This window comes from Sus scrofa, chromosome 2, assembly GCF_000003025.6.
Source record: "Sus scrofa isolate TJ Tabasco breed Duroc chromosome 2, Sscrofa11.1, whole genome shotgun sequence".
NCBI lineage: Eukaryota > Metazoa > Chordata > Mammalia > Artiodactyla > Suidae > Sus > Sus scrofa.
The window spans coordinates 38,734,205-38,753,212 of NC_010444.4; the positions used below are offsets into that span (position 1 = coordinate 38,734,205).

Genomic DNA, 19,008 nt, shown 5'->3' on the forward strand with positions numbered 1-19,008 from the left:
TAATAGCAGAAAATACAGAAGAATAATTTTTGAAGGCAGAGCAATAGAAACTATCGAAATAATACATAGAGAAAAAAGAATAATTTTTGAAATGAGCAGAGTATCAGTGAGCTATGTAACTACTTTAAGCAGCTTAATAGACACATAATTGGAGTCTTTAGAGGAGAGAAAGGAACAGAAAAAAATATTTGAAGATAATGGCCAAATTTTTTCAAAATGTGACCAATTTCAATAGATCCCACATATAAGAAACATGAGGAAAACCAGACCAAGGTATATCACAATCAAATTGTTTAAAGTCAGTGATGAAAGTTACCTTACCTACAGAAGAACAAAGATAGAATGACAAAAGATTTCTTGTTGGAAACAATGCAAGTGAGAAGACAATGGATCAACACCTTTCAAGTACTAAAAGAAATAAAAGTATTAACCTAGGATTTTATACCCAGCAAAAATATTTCTCAAAAATGAAGATTTTTTTCAGACACACAAAATTTGAAAGAATTCATGACCAACAGAACTACACTATAAGAAATGTTGAAAGAAGCCATTCAGGCAGGAAAAAAAATGATACCAGATGGAAATATGATTCCACACAAGAAACCAAAGATCACAGGAAACAGTAACTACTTAAATAAATATGTGATTGATTTTCTTATTTCAAAGAAATAAATGATTTTCTTATTTCAAAGAAATAAATGTTTCAAAGATAAATGACAAAATAAAAATAAGAACAAAGTGGTATGGACATAACATTAGTAATAGTAAAATACATGACAACAATTGTACAGTGTCGGGGGGAGAAGTACAGTATTGAAATATTCTTTTTGTTTTTTTTAAGGCCACACCTGTGGCATATGAAAGTCCTCAGCCTCAGGACAGAATTAGAGCTGCAGCTGCTGGCCTTTGCCACTGCCACAGCAACTCAGGATCCAAGCAATGACTGTGACCAACACCACAGCTCACAGCAATACTGGATCCTTAACCCACTTAGCAGAACCAGGGATTGAACCTACATCCTCATGGATACTAGTCAGGTTCATAACCAGCTGAGTCACAACAGGAACTCTGCAATATTCTTATAATAAAGTTGTATCACCTGAGAGTACATTGTCATCATTTAAAGATGTATACTATAAATATTAAGACAACCTCTAAAATAATGAAACAGGGATTTATCCCAGGGATGCAAATTCTTCAATATCTACAAATCAATCAGGGTGATACACCACATTAACAAACTGAAGAATAAAAGCCACAATCCTCTCAATAGATGCAGAAAAAGCCTCTGACAAAATCCAACACCAATTTCTGATAGAAACCCTCCAGAAAGTGGGCATAGATAGAACCTACCTCAACATAATAAAGGCCATATATGACAAACCCAGAGCTAACATCATTCTTAATGGTGAAAAGCTGAAAGAATTCCCACTGAGATCAGGAACACATGTGCCACTACTATTCAACATAATTTTGGAAAGTCCTAGCCACAGCAATCAGAGAAGATAAGGAAAAAAAAAGGAACCCAAATTGGAAAGGAAGAAGTAAAACTATCACTATTTGCAGATGACATAATACTATACCTAGAAAATCCTAAAGATGCTTCCAGAAAACTTAGAGCTCATCAATGAATTTGGCAAAGTTGCAGGATACAAAATTAATACACAGAAGTTGACTGCATTTCTATATACTAACAACAAAAGATCAGAAAAAGAAATTAGGGAAGCAATCCCGTTTACTATCACACCAAAAAAAATAAAATACTTAGGAATAAACCTACCTAAAGAGACAAAAGACCTGTACTCTGAAAACTATAAGATGCTGATGAAAGAAATCAAAGATGACACAAACAGATGGGAAGACGTACCATGTTCTTGGACTGACTGGAAGAATCAATATTATCAAAATGACTATAATACCCAAGGCAATCTACAGATTCAATGAAATCCCTATCAAATTACCAAGGACATTTTTCACTGAACTAGAACAAAATATTTTAAAGTTTGTATGGAAGCACAAAAGACCTAGAATAGCAAAAGCTGTCCTGAGAAAGAAAAAATGGAGCTAGAAGAATCAGTCTCCCTGACTTAAGATTATACTACAAATCTACAGTCATCAAAACTGTATGGTACTGGCACAAAAACAGAAATATAGATTAGTGGAACAAGACAGAGAGCCCAAAATAAAACCCACACACCTACAGTCAACTAATCTGACAAAAGAGGCAAGAATATACAATGGAGAAAAGACAATCCCTTTGATAAGTGGTACTGGGGAAACTGGACTGCTACATGTAAATGAATGAAATTAGAACACTTCCTAATACCATAAACAAAAACAAACTCAAAATGGATTAAAGACCTGGATATAAGACCAGATGCTACAAAATTCTTAGAGGAAAACATAGGCCAAACACTCTCTGACATAAACCACAACAATATTTTCTCAGATCCGCCACCTAGAGTAATGACAATAAAAACAAAAATAAACAAATGGGATCTAATTAAACTTAAAATTGTCTGCACAGCAAAGGAAACCCTAAACAAAACTAAAAGACAGGCCACAGAATGGAAGAAAATATTTGCAAATGAATTGACTGACAAGGGATTAATCTCTAAAATTTATAAACACATCCTGCAGCACAATACCAAAAAAAAAGTAAAACAAGCCCATCAAAAAATGGGCAGAAGATCTAAACAGACAATTCTCCAAAGAAGACATATATATGGCAAAAAAACACATGAAAAGATGTTCAACATCACTCACTAGAGAAACGCAAATCAAAACCACTCTGAGGTACCACCTTGCACCGGCCAGAATGGTCATCATCAAAAAGTTTACAAACAATAAATGCAGGAGAGGGTGTGGAGAAAAGGGAACCCTATTACACTGTTGGTGGAAATGTAAACTGGGGCAACTACTTTAGAGAACAGTGTGGAGATTCCCCAGAAAACTAAAGATAGAATTATCATTTGACCCACCAATACCACTCCTGGGCATCTAGCCAGAGAAAACCATGACTCGAAAAGACACATGTACTCCAATGTTCATTGCAGCACCACATACAATAGCCAAGACATGGAAACAACCTAAGTGCCCATGACAGAGGAGTGGATCAAGGAGAAGTGGTACATATACACAATGGAATATTACTCAACCATTAAAAGGAAAGAAACAATGGCATTTGCAGCAACATGGATGGACCTAGAAATTATCATGCTAAGTGAAGTTAGTCAGACAGTGAGACACCAATATCATATGCTATCACTTACATGTAGAATCTAAAAAAAGGATACAATGAACTTCTTTGCAGAACAGATACTGACTCACAGACTTTGAAAAACTTATGGTTTCCAAATGAGACAGGTTGGGGCTCAGGGGATGGGCTGGGGGATTGGGATGGAAATGTTATAAAATTGGGCTATGATGATCATTGTACAACTATAAATGTAATGAAATTCATTGAGTAACTAAAAAAATAAAATTCAATTAATAAAAAAATTTTTCAATTAATGTAAAAGAAGCCAAAATGAGGAAAAAAGGAAACAAGGAAGAGCTAGGTAGAAAAAACTATCAAAAACATACATTTAAATAGGACCATAACAATAATCACATTAATATAAATGGTCTAAATACCTTGATGAACAGAGATTAGCATATTGGTTAAAAAAAAGTAAGACCCAACAATATACTGTGTACAAGAAAAACACTTTACATGTTATTATATGATAAATCTCAAAATAACTATGATAGGATAAAGAATCCAGATTCCCAAAAAAACAATAGGTACTCTATGATTCTATTGACATAAAATTTTTAGAAAATGCAAAATACTGTATAGTAGCAGAAAGCTGATCAGTAATTGCCTGTGGATGAAAGCAGGAGAATACAAGAAGGAGGAATTATTTTTAAAAAGAGAAAACTTTTGGTGTGAAAGGTGCATTCATTATCTTGATTGTGATGATGGTTTCACTGGTGTACTCACACATAAAAACCACAAAACTGTACATTTTGAATATGCACAGTTTATTATAAGGTAATTATACTTTAACTTTTAACAAAACTGTTAAAAATTTTAAAATCTATTGTAAAATTTAAAATTAAAAAAATTTAATAATGATACTTTAAAAAAATTTGTAATGATACTTAAAGCTAGATATGCAGAGTTCCCAACATGGCACAGTGGAAATGAATCCAACTAGAAACCATGAGGTTGCAGATTCGATCCCTGGCCTTGCCCAGTGGGTTAAGGATCTGGCATTGCTGTGAGCTGTGGTGTAGGTCACAGATGCGGTTCAGATCTGGCATTGCTGTGGCTCTGGCATAGGTTGGCAGCAACAGTTCCATTTAGACCCCTAGCCTGGGAGCCTCCATATGCCACGGGTGTGGCCCTAAAAAGACAAAAGACAAAAAAAAAAAAGTTAGGTATGGAATAACTCCATGGGAATCTACTCCATACTGTAACTATAACTGTAGCTATAAAACATAGATAAGATTTTGAAGACCTTGAAAAAAATATAAAATGCTTTATTAATAATTTTGCATATTGACAATATGTTGAATTGCAATATTTTTTGAACAGTGGATTAAATAAAATCTATAATTAAAATTAATTTCACCTGCTTCTTTTTATGTGTTTAATATGGCTACTACAAAAAATAAAAGTACAGATATGGCTCACTCATATTTCTATTGCACTAGAAAGGAGGACATATTTGGAATATGCTGGAAATATTATACTGTTCATATTTCTGCCCTACAGTGGGTAGCCGTTCTATGGGAGATCAAATGATATTCCCTACCCCCAAAAGATGTCTGCATCTTAATCCCCAAATCTTATAAATATGTTACTTCACACAGCAAAAGAGACTTTGCAGATGTGACTGAGTTATGGATCTTAAGATGAGGAAATTATCCTATATCATTCAGGGGGGCCCTTGGGCCCACAAGGGTCCTTATAAGGAAAAAAGGGAGCAGAAGCATCACTATCAGAGAAGAAAACATGACAGAAACAGAGAAGGAAGTGTGGCAACAAAAGCAGAGGTTGAAGTGCTGCACCTGCAAGACAAAGAATGTAACAGTCTCTAGAAGCAGGAAAAAGCAATAAACTGCTTTTTATTTTAGGCAAAAGCAATACCCTATAGGCTCTAGGCTCTAGAAGGAATACAGCTCTGCTTTTGACTTTTGATTTCCAAGCAAAGTGTTCTAGTGCAGCCTGGTTTCTCTTTGTTGTTTCTAGTAAAAGGTGAGAAGGGAGTTCCCTGGTGGCCTAGTGGTTAAGGACTTGACATTGTCACTGCTGTGGCTTGGGTTCAGTCCCTGGTCTAGGAACTTCTTTTTTTTTTTTTTTTTGTCTTTTTGCCTTTTCTAAGGCCACTCCCATGGCATGTGGAGGTTCCCAGGCTAGGGGTCCAATAGGAGCTGTAGCCACTGGCCTACACCAGAGCCACAGCAACGTGGGATCCGAGCCTCGTCTACAACCTACACCACAGCTCAGGGCAACGTCAGATCCTTAACCCACTGAGCAAGGCCAGGGATCGAACCTGCAACCTCATGGTTCCTAGTCAGATTCGTTAACCACTGCGCCACTACGGGAACTCCTAGGAACTTGTGCATGCCACAGGCACAGCCAAAAAAAAAAAAAAAAAAAAATGAGAGGAGAGAGATCAAGGGAAGAGTTGTTATGAAAAAAGAAACCAGGGCTGGTTATATGCAAAATTCCCAGTCTCTCCAGATTGCAAAAGACAATAAAATTAGGAGATTCAGGTTAAGAATCTGGAAGAAAGCCACACCCATGGGTGAACCACCTTTTTTCAGTGCCGCTGAAGGATCAAAAAAGTCAGAATATCCAATCGCACAAAGGGTCCTTTGAAGAGATCAGGGGTGTGATTCATGGATCCCCTCAGTCATCCCATGGAAGTCATAAGACAGGATTATCTAGGAAAGATCTGTAAAGAAGCCCTTTGTCTAACGTACAAGAGACCCTCCAGGTTCTTAAGAATGTTACACCAGCAGAAACACTGCCCACTTGGACTAGAGGGGACAGAAAGAAGATGAAAAAAGGATGATTAAGGAGTTCCCTTTGTGGCTCAGCAGTTAACAAACCCAACTGGAGTCCATGGGGATGAGGGTTCAATTCCTGGCCTTGCTCAGTGGATTGGGGATCTGGTGTCGCTGTGCGCTGTGGGGTAGGTCGCACATGTAGTTCTAATTCGACCCCTAGCCTGAGAACCTCCATATGTCAAGGGTGCAGCCCTAAGAAGCAAAAACATAAAAAGTTTTTAAAAATAAGAAGAAGGCTGATTGACTCCCAAAAGTCTATAGGCAAGAAACAGGCAGACAAAACTATTCAGCTACAAACACATGCTACTTTTCATGAAAAAGAATGTTTCAGAGACTGAGCCACAAGCCCAGAAAGGAGAGCCAAGGACCGCAAAGGATTATCCTCAAGCCCTGAAACCCAACGGCATTTGCCATTCTGGATTTCAGATTTTCTTGGGACTGGTGACCTTTTTAATCTTTCCACTTTTCCTTTTTAACAAGAATTTCTATAACTGACATTCTATGCCTGTCCTACTATTATATTTTGGAAGCAGATTATTTGTTTTCTAGTTTCACAGATCCGCAGATAAGAGTAATTCTGCTCCAAAATGGGTAATAGTCTCAGTCACATCTGATTTAGGTTACTTACATAGTGAGATTCAGAATGTTCCTGGGTTGTTTGTTTGTTTGTTTTTAGGTTTTTTTGGGGGGGTTGTTTTGTTTTGTTTTGGTCTTTTTAGGGCCACCCCCCTCTGGCACATGGAAATTCCCAGACTAGGGGTAGAAGTGGACGTACAGCTGCTGGCCACAGCCACAGCCACGGCCATGCAGGACCCATGCCACATCTGTGACCTACACCACAGCTCACAGCAAGGCCAGATCCCCAATCCACTGAGCGAGGCCAGGGATGGAACCTGCTTCCTCATGGATACTAGTTGGGTTGGTTACCTCTGAGCCACGATGGGAATTCTGGGAATTTTTCAACTGATGAGATAAGATTCTAGTCTTTAAGTTGATGTTGTAATGGGTTGAGACTTTTTGGAGATATTGGAATGAATATATTTTGCTTGTATCATGGAAATGAATCTTCGAGGGCCAGAGGGCAGACTTTGTGGTAAGTAGAAAATGGTTCCCCTAAAATGTCCATGTCCTAATTGCCAAAATCCATGAAATATGTTACCTTTTGCAGATATGATTGAACTATAGATCCTGCAATAGGGGGGTTAAGGAGGTAATATAATCACAAGGACCCTTATAAGGGAAAACCCTCTTCAGTTAACTCCCAAAATGAAGTTACTCTTCCCACCAAAGAACCTGAAAATCTCTCCCTATTGCTGGAGCGTGGTAGATATCCTAGAGGCAACTGCTAAAGCAGAGAACACACAAATTAGAGAGCAGAAATCTAGCCCAGGAAGCCCATGACTATGGAATAAACAAATGAGTGAATGAACAGCACATAAAGCAGGCAATCAGCCTTTCCTAGAGAACACTGGATGGAGAGCATTCTAATTCAGTTCAAGGTGTTTATTCATCATCTACTGTACGCCATGCATAACACTTGGCCCTAGGGATGTAGGGGTATTTAAACAGGTAAGACTTCTGCTTTCATGAACCTTACAGACAAGTCAGACTTTCACAGCAACTCTGTTAACAAAGTATCAGCAGTACCCCTCTAATCAAGAATGGGGAGTTCCCGTCGTGGCGCAGTGGTTAACGAATCCGACTAGGAACCACGAGGTTGCGGGTTCGGTCCCTGCCCTTGCTCAGTGGGTTAACGATCCGGCGTTGCCGTGAGCTGTGGTGTAGGTCACAGACGCGGCTCGGATCCCGCGTTGCTGTGGCTCTGGCGTAGGCCGGTGGCTACAGCTTCGATTCAACCCCTAGCCTGGGAACCTCCATATGCCGCGGGAGCGGCCCAAGAAATAGCAACAACAACAACAACAACAACAACAAAAGACAAAAGACAAAAAAAAAAAAAAAAAAAGAATGGGACAGCTGCAGAGTTCCTGTTGTGGCTCAGTGGGTTAAGAATCTGACTAGTATTCATGAGGACATGGGTTTGATCCCTGGCCTCGCTTGGTGAGTTAAAGATCCACCATTGCCATGAGCTTCGGTGTAGGTCACAGATATGGCTCAGATCTGGCATTGCTGTGGCTGTGATGTAGGCCAGCAGCTTCAGCTCTGATTCGACCCCTAACCTGAGAACTTCCATATGCTGCGGGTACAGCTCTAAAAATTAAAAAAAAAAAAAAAAAAAAAAATGGGATGGTCTCTCAACAGTAGCTAGACAGCCTTGCACAATGCAAAGAGAAAACTAATCCAGTCTGCATTCTCTTAACCGTGCCCAGTTTACATGCTTCACCAACTTCTTAGTAACAGTTCGTGGAAATTAACATATCTGCAGTCTTGTTATATGTCATTACACAGTGTCTGTAGATTTGCTGTATATCACTAACAAGGCTTAAGTTCTCTGCGCAGGAAATATATATCTTATCCCATAATGTCAGTTCATTCATTCTAAAATAATCCTTTTGTTATCTTCCGAAAAGGCTAAGTTAAAAGAATTCTGCCAGGCATTTTCACTGAGGAATATCCAGGCTCCCTTACTATAGTATCTGATCAGGCCACTCCGGTGCTTCAACCTCCTCACACCCACTTCAACCTCATTTGTACTTTACACTCAGGCTCCCACTGCTCTGAGTGTGAAGTACAAAACCAAAGTGGCCTATGGGCCAGGGTAACATTTGTTTTTTGTTTGTTTCACACCCACAGCATATGGAGATTCCAAGGCTAGAGGTCTAATCCAAGCTGTACCTGCCAGCCTACACCATAGCCACAGCAATCCAGAATCCGAGCCTCAGGTCTGCAACCTATACCACAGCTCATGGCAACGCCAGATCCTTAACCCACCGAGCAAGGCCAGAAATTGAACCTGCGTCCTCATGGATACTCGTCAGATTCATTAACTGCTGAGCCACAACAGGAACTCCCAGGATAACATTTGCATTTGTTAACAAGTACAGGGCCTCCCACCTATCAGAATGGACACTGGCCACAAAGCATCAGAACACCCAAACCTGTGGCTATCAGCTAAATATTAGTTCTGCCTACAGGGCCAAATGTGGCCTAGCCCCTGTCTACCTCTCCAGGCACTCATCACCTTTCAGCCATGCTCAAGGCCTTTCTATTATTTTCTGTCTTAAGGCCTTCATACCCAATATTTTCTCTGCCCAGAATGCTCTAAACCCCACCCCTTCCTACACCAGGCTTTCTATTCATTTTTCAAGTTTCCGCTGACATATTACTTTTTCAGGGTAGACTTTCTCTGACTATCACCATCTCTCCTACCCCCATTACATCAGATCTCCTTGTATACTCCTATTTGGCAACCTATGCCCCACCTCTATGGTAAGTATAGCAATGGGAGGTCAATAATTACTTGCGTAATGACTGTTTCCCTCACTATATTTACTTACTCATACTAATAATCCTACTATTAGCATGTTGCTTGGTGCACAGTAGGAGTTCTGTAATAACAGGTAGTAGTTTCTGGGGCCTTACTATGTTATCAGGCACTATTTGAACCAAGTTAATGGACTAGCTCCTCTCACCCTTGTAACAGCCCCATGAAGTGGATACTATTATTTTAGATGTGGACACAGGAAAAATCAGGCTAAGTCATTGCCCAAAGTCACAAAGTGAATAAGTGGTAGGACTGGAATTTGATCCCAGGCAGTTGGGCTCCAGAGCCTATGCTTTTAAGAAGCACACTATCTTACCTTTAGGGATGCTTGTTGAATTAATATTAATGAATTAAAGATCCAGAATAGCCAAAGACATCCTGAAAAAGAAAAATGGAGCTGGAAGAATCAGTCTCCCTGACTTCAGATTATACTACAAAGCAACAGACATCAAAACCGTATGGTACTGGCAAAAAGACAGAAATATAGATCAGTGAAACAGGATAGAAAGCCCAGAATTCAACCCATGCACCTACAGCCAACTAATCTGTGAGAAAGGAGGCAAGAATATACAATGGAGAAAAGACAGCCTGTTCAATAAGTGGTGCTGGGAAAACTGGACAGCTACATGTAAAAGAATGAAATTAGAACACTCCCTAATACCATACACAAAAATAAACTCCAAATGTATTAAAGACCTAGATATAAGACCAGATACTATAAAACTCTTAGGGGAAAACACAGGCCAAACACTCTCCAACATAAACAACAGCAACATCTTCTCAGATCCACCTATCAGAGTATTGACAATAAAAACAAAAATAAACAAATGGGACTTAAAAGTTTCTGCACAGCAAAGGAAACCCTAAACAAAACAAAAAGACAACCCACTGAATGGGAGAAAATATTTGCAAATGAATTGACCGACAAGGGATTAAACAAACAACCCCATCAAAAAATGGGCAGAAGACCTAAACAGACAGTTCTCCAAAGAAGACATACAGATGGCAAAAAAACACATGAAAAGATGTTCAACATCACTCATTATTAGAGAAATGCAAATCAAAACCACTCTGAGGTACCACCTGACACCAGCCAGAATGGCCATCATCAAAAAGTCTACAAACTAAAGTGCTAGAGAGGGTGTGGAGAAAAAGGAAGCCTATTACACCGTTGGTGGGATTGTAAATCAGTGCAACCACTGTGGAAAACAATATGGAGATTCTTCAGAAAACTAAAAATAGAACTACCATTTGATCCAGGAATCCCACTCCTGGGCATCTAGCCAGAGAAAACCATCTCTCGCAAAGACACACGTACTCCAATGTTCATTGCAGCACTATTTGCAATAGCCAAGACATGGAAACAACCTAAGTGCCCATCAACAGAGGAGTGAATCAAGAAGAAGTGGTACATATACACAATGGAATATTACTCAACCATTAAAAGGAAAGAAATACCAGCATTTTTAGCAACATGGATGGAGCTAGAAATTATGCTAAGTGAACTCAGTCAGACAAAGAGATACCAACATCAAATGCTATCACTGACATGTGGAATCTGAAAAAAGGACACAATGAACTTCTTTGCAGAACAGACACTGGCTCACAGACTTTGAAAAACTTATGGTTTCCAAAGGACACAGTTTGGGGGTTGGGGATGCCCTGTCGGTGTGGGATGGAAATCTTATAAAATTGGAATGTGATAATCATTGTACAACTATAAATGTAATAAATTCATTGAGTAATAAAAAATAAAACTGCAAAAAATATTAATGAATTGAAGTTCAGTTTATAGTGGACAGAATTAAGTAAGCTCTACCCCTGAGAAAATGAAGCCATAAAACAGCCTTTGTGTGCATGGTCTACCCATTAAATGAGAAAGAGAGATAGAGGAATAAGAACAGGTATAGGTATAGGTATAAATGAAGATACAGGTAATAGTGGGAAAAATATCCTGTAAAAATAACTTGGCTGGTCAATGGCTTTCAAGGACATTACAAATTCATTCCACTTTAGATCCCCCCAAAATTCCCATGGAAATACATCACTGTCAAGCCCACTATTTCATCATATGCCCCCTACTTCCCCCTCATACCCTCAGAACACTTCCCTTGGCATTTTGGAACATTCCTCCTGATAAAAACACAAGATAAACAGCAAAGATGATCCTCAGACAAATACACACCAGAGGAACAGGTCCCAAACAGGCCCTCCTCCCCAAGTTGTGCCCCCAAAGGAGAAAGTGTCTTTACCTTGAAATAAAAATGCTTTGCTGGTATTGTGCAATCCGGACACCTGAGTGACTCCAAGGGTGGTGTTCACAAGGTCAAGTTCAGTGATGATGTTCATCTGAAGGTCAGGGTCCATCCCAAAGCCCACCACTGAAAAGAAAATGCAGACTTGCTCTCAGCAACATAGAACAGAAATTACAGAGGCCAGGGGTGGCAGGGAACACAAGGAAGCAGTGATAAGTGCCTGGAGACACACTTTTCCTGGGTGGGAAAAGAAGGTACTTCTTTGCTCCATTACCCCACCAGTACTGTTTTTTCTGTGCCCCTGCCCCAACTCAAATTGACAATCCCTTATGCAAAACCCTCATGGCCAAATATATTTCAGCGCTCAGAATGGATCATTTGTTGGAAAGCTGATATGGCCCATACACCACATTTTTTTTTTTTTTTGTCTTTTTGCTATTTCTTTGGGCCGCTCCCATGGCATATAGAGGTTCCCAGGCTAGGGGTCCAATCGGAGCTGTAGCCCCCGGCCTATGCCAGAGCCACAGCAATGCAGGATCTGATCTGTGTCTGCAACCTACACCACAGCTCACAGCAATGCCGGATCGTTAACCCACTGAGCAAGGGCAGGGACCGAACCCGCAACCTCATGGTTCCTAGTCGGATTCGTTAACCACTACGCCACGATGGGAACTCCCCATACACCACATTTTAGGTAACACCCTCAGCAAAGTCTGCATCAGCACTCCATCATCAAACACTGTATTTCTAGAGCAAAAAGTATGATGACTTCTTCTAAACAGTACCAAAAAAAGATTATAGACAGCATCATATGAGCTCAGGTCGGAGGAGTTCAGCTCAGGGTAGGTTGTGCTGTCAAGTGAGTTATGAAGAAACTTTGGGTTTCTGAGCTTCTTTTAGGTTTAGGGACTGTGGATACAGGATCGAAAGCCCTGATCTACCTGCTTCAGAGACTGATCTAATGGTGAAATCCGACACCACCCTCACCAGGAAACACTTCCAGGCAGAACACTATTAATCAGGCACAAACACCTGTGATAAAGAGGATGGAAATGAGAGGAAACCTGTCTTTGGTGGATATGGGTGACTGAGGGACTGTCCATGAAAGAGAATATCCAAAATGATGGCTGTACCTTTCAAAGGAATTCCTGAAAAGTTAGACACCATGATAGCTCTTATTAGAGAAGCTTGGTGCAGAGAGATATGGCCCGGAACCCCCACTCCCTTGCCTGAAAAAGGCAAATCTTTAAGCCTGTCTGTCATCTACAGGGCGTTCTGCAGAATGATTTGCTCATGATGGCCAAGTGGTTTCCAATTACATGTATTAATAAGGCAGGCGATCACGCTAAGGGACTATATTCAAGCCATTCATAAAGGCTGTGCCTGTCTACACTCAGTGTCTCAATTGTGCATTCTGATTGCACAGCTGGAAATGTTTTCATCAGCAAGAGCTGTCAACTTCTGTCTGATAGTAATGCCGTCGCTGAGGCAAGATCTGGAGTTCTTGCACCCCATTTGTCCCAGAGAAATCAGGGACATGTTCATCAGGACATCGGGTGCTGTGACAACTTCATCTGTCCTTCTGCCTTCACCCCTACCCTTTCCTCGCTCTTTTCTTGTTAGGAAATAGGGGGCTGCGGCAACAATCTAGACAGAAGGTGCCTCAGGGTAGGGTCTTTGGACCTGAAGCCTGTCATCCCCAAGGTGGACAAAGGGTTAAATTAAAGCTGCCTTCTTGGTGTTTTGTCAGGCTTCCCTTTGTCCTCTGAACTGAAGGTTTAAGTTTTTCCCTTCCAAATGCAGCCAGATATGAGACCAGATCACCCAAAGACAACTCATTCAGTCAGCCAGTCAGTCATCAATTTGTTCATTCAGTTGTTCTTCAACAGATATGACAGAGTGCTTTCTCTGTAACATACACATTGCAAGGTGAGGCCCTGGAGATGGCCTCACTGAGCATGCAGCATAGAGGATGAGGAGAGGGCAAAAAACAAATACATCATTAAGATAATTTGAGATGCCAATCAATGCCAGGAAGGCAATAAAACAGAGTTAGGAAATAGAAAGCAGCTTCGGTGGGGCTTTAAAAACGGTAGTCAAGGAAGGTTCCTCTGAGCAGAATCCTGAATGATTATAGGGGCTGGTGATGGTGTAATCATTCTAGGAGGGAGGCTCCGGGGAGGGCCTTCCAGGTTTAGAGAACAGTAAATGCAAACCAGACACAAAGAGCATGTTCAGGAGAGGCACAGTATTTTAACAGCAATGGAGTACCATTGGAGGGATACCATTCGAGGGCTTTAAGGCATAGATTTAAGGAGAGGAAGAGGAGTTCCCATCATGGCTCAGTGGAAATGAATCTGACTAGCATTCATGAGGATGCAGGTTCACAGGTTTGATCCCTGGCCTTGTTTAGTGTGTTAAGGATCCAGTGTTACCGTGAGCTGTGGTGTAGGTGGCAGATGCAGCTTGGATCCTGCATTGCTGTGGCTGCGGCATAGGCCAGCGGCTACAGCTCTGATTGGACCCCTAGCCTGGGAACCTCCATATGCCATGGGTACTGCCCTAAAAAGACAAAAAAAAAAAGGTAGGGAGGAGAGTGAGAAATGTTCTGACTGATATCATGATCTCAATTTAGGTTCCATCCTACCTGCTTGATACGGACTCAATTCACAAAGACTGATACCTGATGGAGGACCTACTCTGTGCCAAGAAGCAAAGCGCTAATGGGCCTCCATAAGCTCAAGGCATGGCCTCACCAGCCTCTTGTTGAAAATGGCGATGTTTTCCTCCAAGTGAGCTCAGACACCAGCAGTTCTGTGATCACCTTGAAAAGGCAGGAAAGGAACTAATATTTCAGTGTGATCTATAGTGCTCTACACATCTCTGGCAGAAATGAAATTAAGAGTGATCTCAGAGGACCTCCATGCTGGTCTTTCTTTGGCCAGGAAGCTGGAAGGTGGTGTGGGCAACGTGCCCTTAGCCGGACACAAATGGAGGAAGTATCCTTGTAGCCTCAGTGCCTTGCACAGGACCTCATACATGTCAGGCCTTGAATTTAGGACTCAATTAATTAAATGACAGGTGGATGCATGATCATCACCTTGGTACAGTGGTCTCAGGGCAACAAGCATATCTAGGTAATTCCTTGAGATGTCAGGATGGTATCTGAGCCAAGGAAACTTTCTAAAAAGGAATGTGGTTGACTGAATGATTGGCTTCAAACCTTGACCCCTCCCCTATCCACAGCCTTTGCTATGTGGCTTTGCAGATCCTTCCATTAGAGTGAGAGTTAACCTCCTCACCCCTTGACTTTAAGCCCAGCCATCTAACTTGTTTGGGTCCTTGGAATGTAAGCAAGGTTACACAAGCAGAGGCTTGGAGGTGCCTTGGGGTGGGTCGTATTCTGCTGTATCTCTGCATCACAGTGAGAAGAACGGGGCCTTGCTGGGCCACTGCCCAAGACTGAGGCACGTGGAGCAGACACCCCACCTGAGTTTGGAACCACACCCAGCCAAACCTGGCCCAGGTGAGCCAATACCAAACCAATAGACAGACAAGTGAACCAAAATAAATGTCATTTTGAGTTTGGGGTGGCTTGTTACACAATATTATCGTGGCAGTAACTGACTAAGGCAGGGACTAAAGAGCCACTATAATGGTCATCCTTAAGATGCTTGAATCTCCCAGACTTGGAGCCCTGCAGCTGGACAAGCCTAAAAGGGGCCCGCACAGATGCTGTAGAACCCACAGAACATCCCCATGGTGCCCTGGGATCCCCATCTCCATGTGAGAGCATGACGCCCTCAATCTGGAAAGTGCTGTAGAAACAACACAAAAATAAGAGCTACTTTCAGTCCTATCTCTTCCCCTTACTAACTCTGTGCCCTTGAAAAAAAATCACTTATCCAAGCCTCATTTCCCTCATCCATAAAATGGGGGTGATAATACCCACCACCCAGCCTCGTGAGATTTCAGTGATAAGGGCACAAACCCTCCTAGCTGGGATGCTGCACCTGGCTTTCACAGGACCAGCTCCCCAGACCATCCCAGCTTCCTGGTCCTCAACACCACTGGAATCAGATGGCTCCCATTTCCCCAAGCCCTACACATGACCGGATGACCTAGAAGGGCTTCTCACTTTGGCTGTGCCTTGTGAAATCTGTCTGTTAAATCTCTATCACCCCTCCCGCTACAAAACCACAAGGGTATGGGGCTTCCCAGGCTTTAAGATTACTCTATTGCTCTTATTATGAAAACAGCCCATAATAACAGAACAAGAGAAACCAATTAGGATTCCACATTCAGAATTCTTTCCTCTAAGTGTTCCCCTTCAAGATGAAAATATCCAGGGGCCAGGAGCAGGGTGAGTAAAAGATAACACTTTGCCCACTGCCCAAGGAGTCAGAAAATCTATTAATAAGGCAGCATTTGCATGGCTTCACCTGAACCTTATATAGTATGAGCATGTGAGTTCCATTTTAAAAATTAATTTTTTTATTTTAATGTTGCTGCTTCTTATCCAAGCATGGAGATCCTGCCCTTTCCAAAGAAACTCTATTAGTTTTCTACTTTGACCATCTCTGTTCTACCAATGGCCGAAGCTGGGTACTGGAATTAAGCAGGATCAAAAGCTGCTGGGAAAGAAATATTTTTTAAAACCTGGAAGGCAGTGTGTCAATGTCACAGAGTCACTTGAGACCTGGCCCTGAGATGCAGAACCTCCACCCTAATCTCCCTACTGCTGCTGGTGCTGCTGCTGCTGGCCACTCCTCAGCCCTGCCCAGGGAGGGCTCAGGTCCAAAGCCCACACAATCCACCTCCAGGGGCCCAGCCTAAGCTCCCAAGCAAATCCCCCTGGATCTGGCTCACTTCAAATCTAATCCAGCTCATTGTCCATGATGGCAGCTGCCTTCCCCTGGTCCATGCAGGGGAACATGGTGCTGGAGAAATACTCCAAGACCTCGTTTACCGGCAGGATTTCCCAAACATTTGATCGGATTTCAGCCTCTGGACTCTTACAAAGGTTCTTAATACCCCGAAAGCAATATCCTTGAAGAATATACTCTATGCCTGTTCTACCAAGTCAGCCACGATTTCACCGGATCACTGGAGGCTGGGGACCCTGTTCACAGCTCCATTATTCAATTCATATAGTTTATGAACAGCCTGAGAGGTGCTTCAGAAAGAAAAGCTCTTCCTTCCAGCAGGTGGCAGCAAAGGGCATTGCCTGGGCCCCAGGGGCTCCCTTCACCCCCCAGCCCGACTGACCAAAACAAACTGGAAAGCCATGGGGAAGTAATCATTGAGTTTTATATTATTTCCACCTTTAAGCCATTGGAGAAAACTCATGGATATGATGTGTTGTCACTGCCATTACTGTAGCCTTCTAAATTTGCAGAATTGGTGATGTACCTGGAAATGGCAGAATTATTTTTTTCACCCAAAAACGAGAACTGGAGAACAGCACCTCCTATCTTGACTCCACTTCACTCTTTAAAACAAATTCCCTGAACAATGAGTAATTTAAGCAGCTTCCTGTGACACCTATCATTAGATCTTTTCATATGTAACCGCTCCTGCACTGCAGTGCTGCTTTAATTAAAATGTGCCTGATACCATCTATTCATTTCCATTAAAAGGCAGTGATATCTGAGAAGCTCACTCAGTGAACCACGTATTTATTTCATCTTGGACTGTTAACAGCCTAGACAACAATTGTCCCACTTGACAAATAAACTTTCCAAACAGCTGTTTGAATCCTGATAAAGTAATCAAGAGCCAGCCTGAGCTACCTAAGAGGGTGGATGTGTGATGCAGCGATGATATTTCCTGGGCGAAATCAAAGAGAACATTGCTGATCAGATCCCCTCCAAGCTGCAAGAAATCGTAAGTGAAAGAACTGAGATATAATTCCCATCTGTATCTCGGATTCGTCTGATAATTTCTGTACAAAGAATATGTAGCCTCTAGTGCTCAAAGAGTACCAGGTGGCAGAGAAAACCCAAGCTCCCTAAACATCTACCACAACCAAAGCAGATGCTTCCATGCTTCCCCGCCTTTGGGCAGGCTGTGCCCTCTGCTCACTCGGTCCACCTGGAAAACTCTCTACAAAGCCTTCAAGTCACAGCTTTTAAATATTAAACATTTAAAACTTTATATTTAAAACTTCTAAATATAAAGACCTGATTAAAGTCTTCCCAGACCACCAACCACCCTTCCCTAGAATTCCTTCCCACCCTCTCCTCCTCTGTAATGCCTTAACACCAAGTTCTAGACCCCCACCTCTCCTCCCTCAATCCCCATCAAGCTGCACCATAAAAATCTTTTCAGTTGCTATCTACATTCTCAGCTAAGCTCTAAGTTCCTGGAAGTCAAGGACCAAGTTATTCCCCTTTGCATAAGCAATCCTGGCACCCAGCAAGACACTCAACTCTTTGTTGAATGAATGAATACATACATGAGTGACTCTTCCCTACCACGGAATTTTTACAAGATTTAAAGGGGCTCGGTGTGGGTAAGGGGGGCAAATCGTATTCTTAAAGGTCTCCACAAGCAATGCGCCCTAGAGGCACGGGTCCACTTCCGGATAGAGGCACTTTTTGCCGACTTTTCAAAAGAGTAATAAGAACAAAGGATGTAAGCATATTCCCGTAGTGATGTGCACTTGAAGATGTAAAATGACCAATGGGCTATGCCCTCCTCTCTCTAGTTTCTCTCTCTTTGGCTCCTCTGTAAGATGCCCAGACCTCCTCTCCGCGCAGGGCTGGTAGCCCAAGCTCTGCATTAGCCTAGCCTGTCCTGATCTTCCGGGGGCGCCTTTTTCCTAGTGTATTCTTGGCTTTAAAGGGCTAATCCATCCAGATGGCCCTGAACTCAAGAAGCACCTATTCTAGGCTGGACCAAGTCTTGGCATCTCGGCAGCCCGAGGAGCTCGGGTGGAGATAGGAAAGCGATGGGGATTCCTTTTGTCCCTGGGGAAGTCCACACCCGACCCTCTCTCATTAAGCAAAAGGAAATCTGCTGCCCGATCAGTCCTGGGGGAAAAAGGAAAGGGCCCGCTCTAAGCTCCTAGACGCCACTCTAACATCCTCAGTCTGGCTAACTGCCAAAGAGGGGCGCCTGGGGCGCAAGCGGAGGGAACTTTTGAGCCAACGAAGGTCGGGCACTCTTCCCCAGCCCTGCACCGATAAACTTGCACCTAGCATGGGAAGGAGGAGAAGGGAAATAAGAGTGATAATACAGAAAAAG

General features: G+C 42.0%; 1 protein-coding gene across 3 annotated transcripts in view; it reads right to left on the bottom strand.

Annotated features, from left to right (window-relative positions):
• NELL1 (neural EGFL like 1) overlaps window positions 1-19,008 on the bottom strand; it is a 945,441-nt gene that overhangs the window by 925,125 nt on the left and 1,308 nt on the right. For 2 of the 3 annotated variants that reach the window (XM_021085298.1, XM_021085297.1), the window contains exon 2: window positions 11,758-11,886. In XM_021085298.1, the coding sequence (XP_020940957.1) occupies window positions 11,758-11,886 (129 nt within the window). Of the gene's footprint in view, window positions 1-11,757; window positions 11,887-19,008 lie in introns of those variants that run through there. The other variant, XM_021085300.1, reaches the window with a different exon arrangement.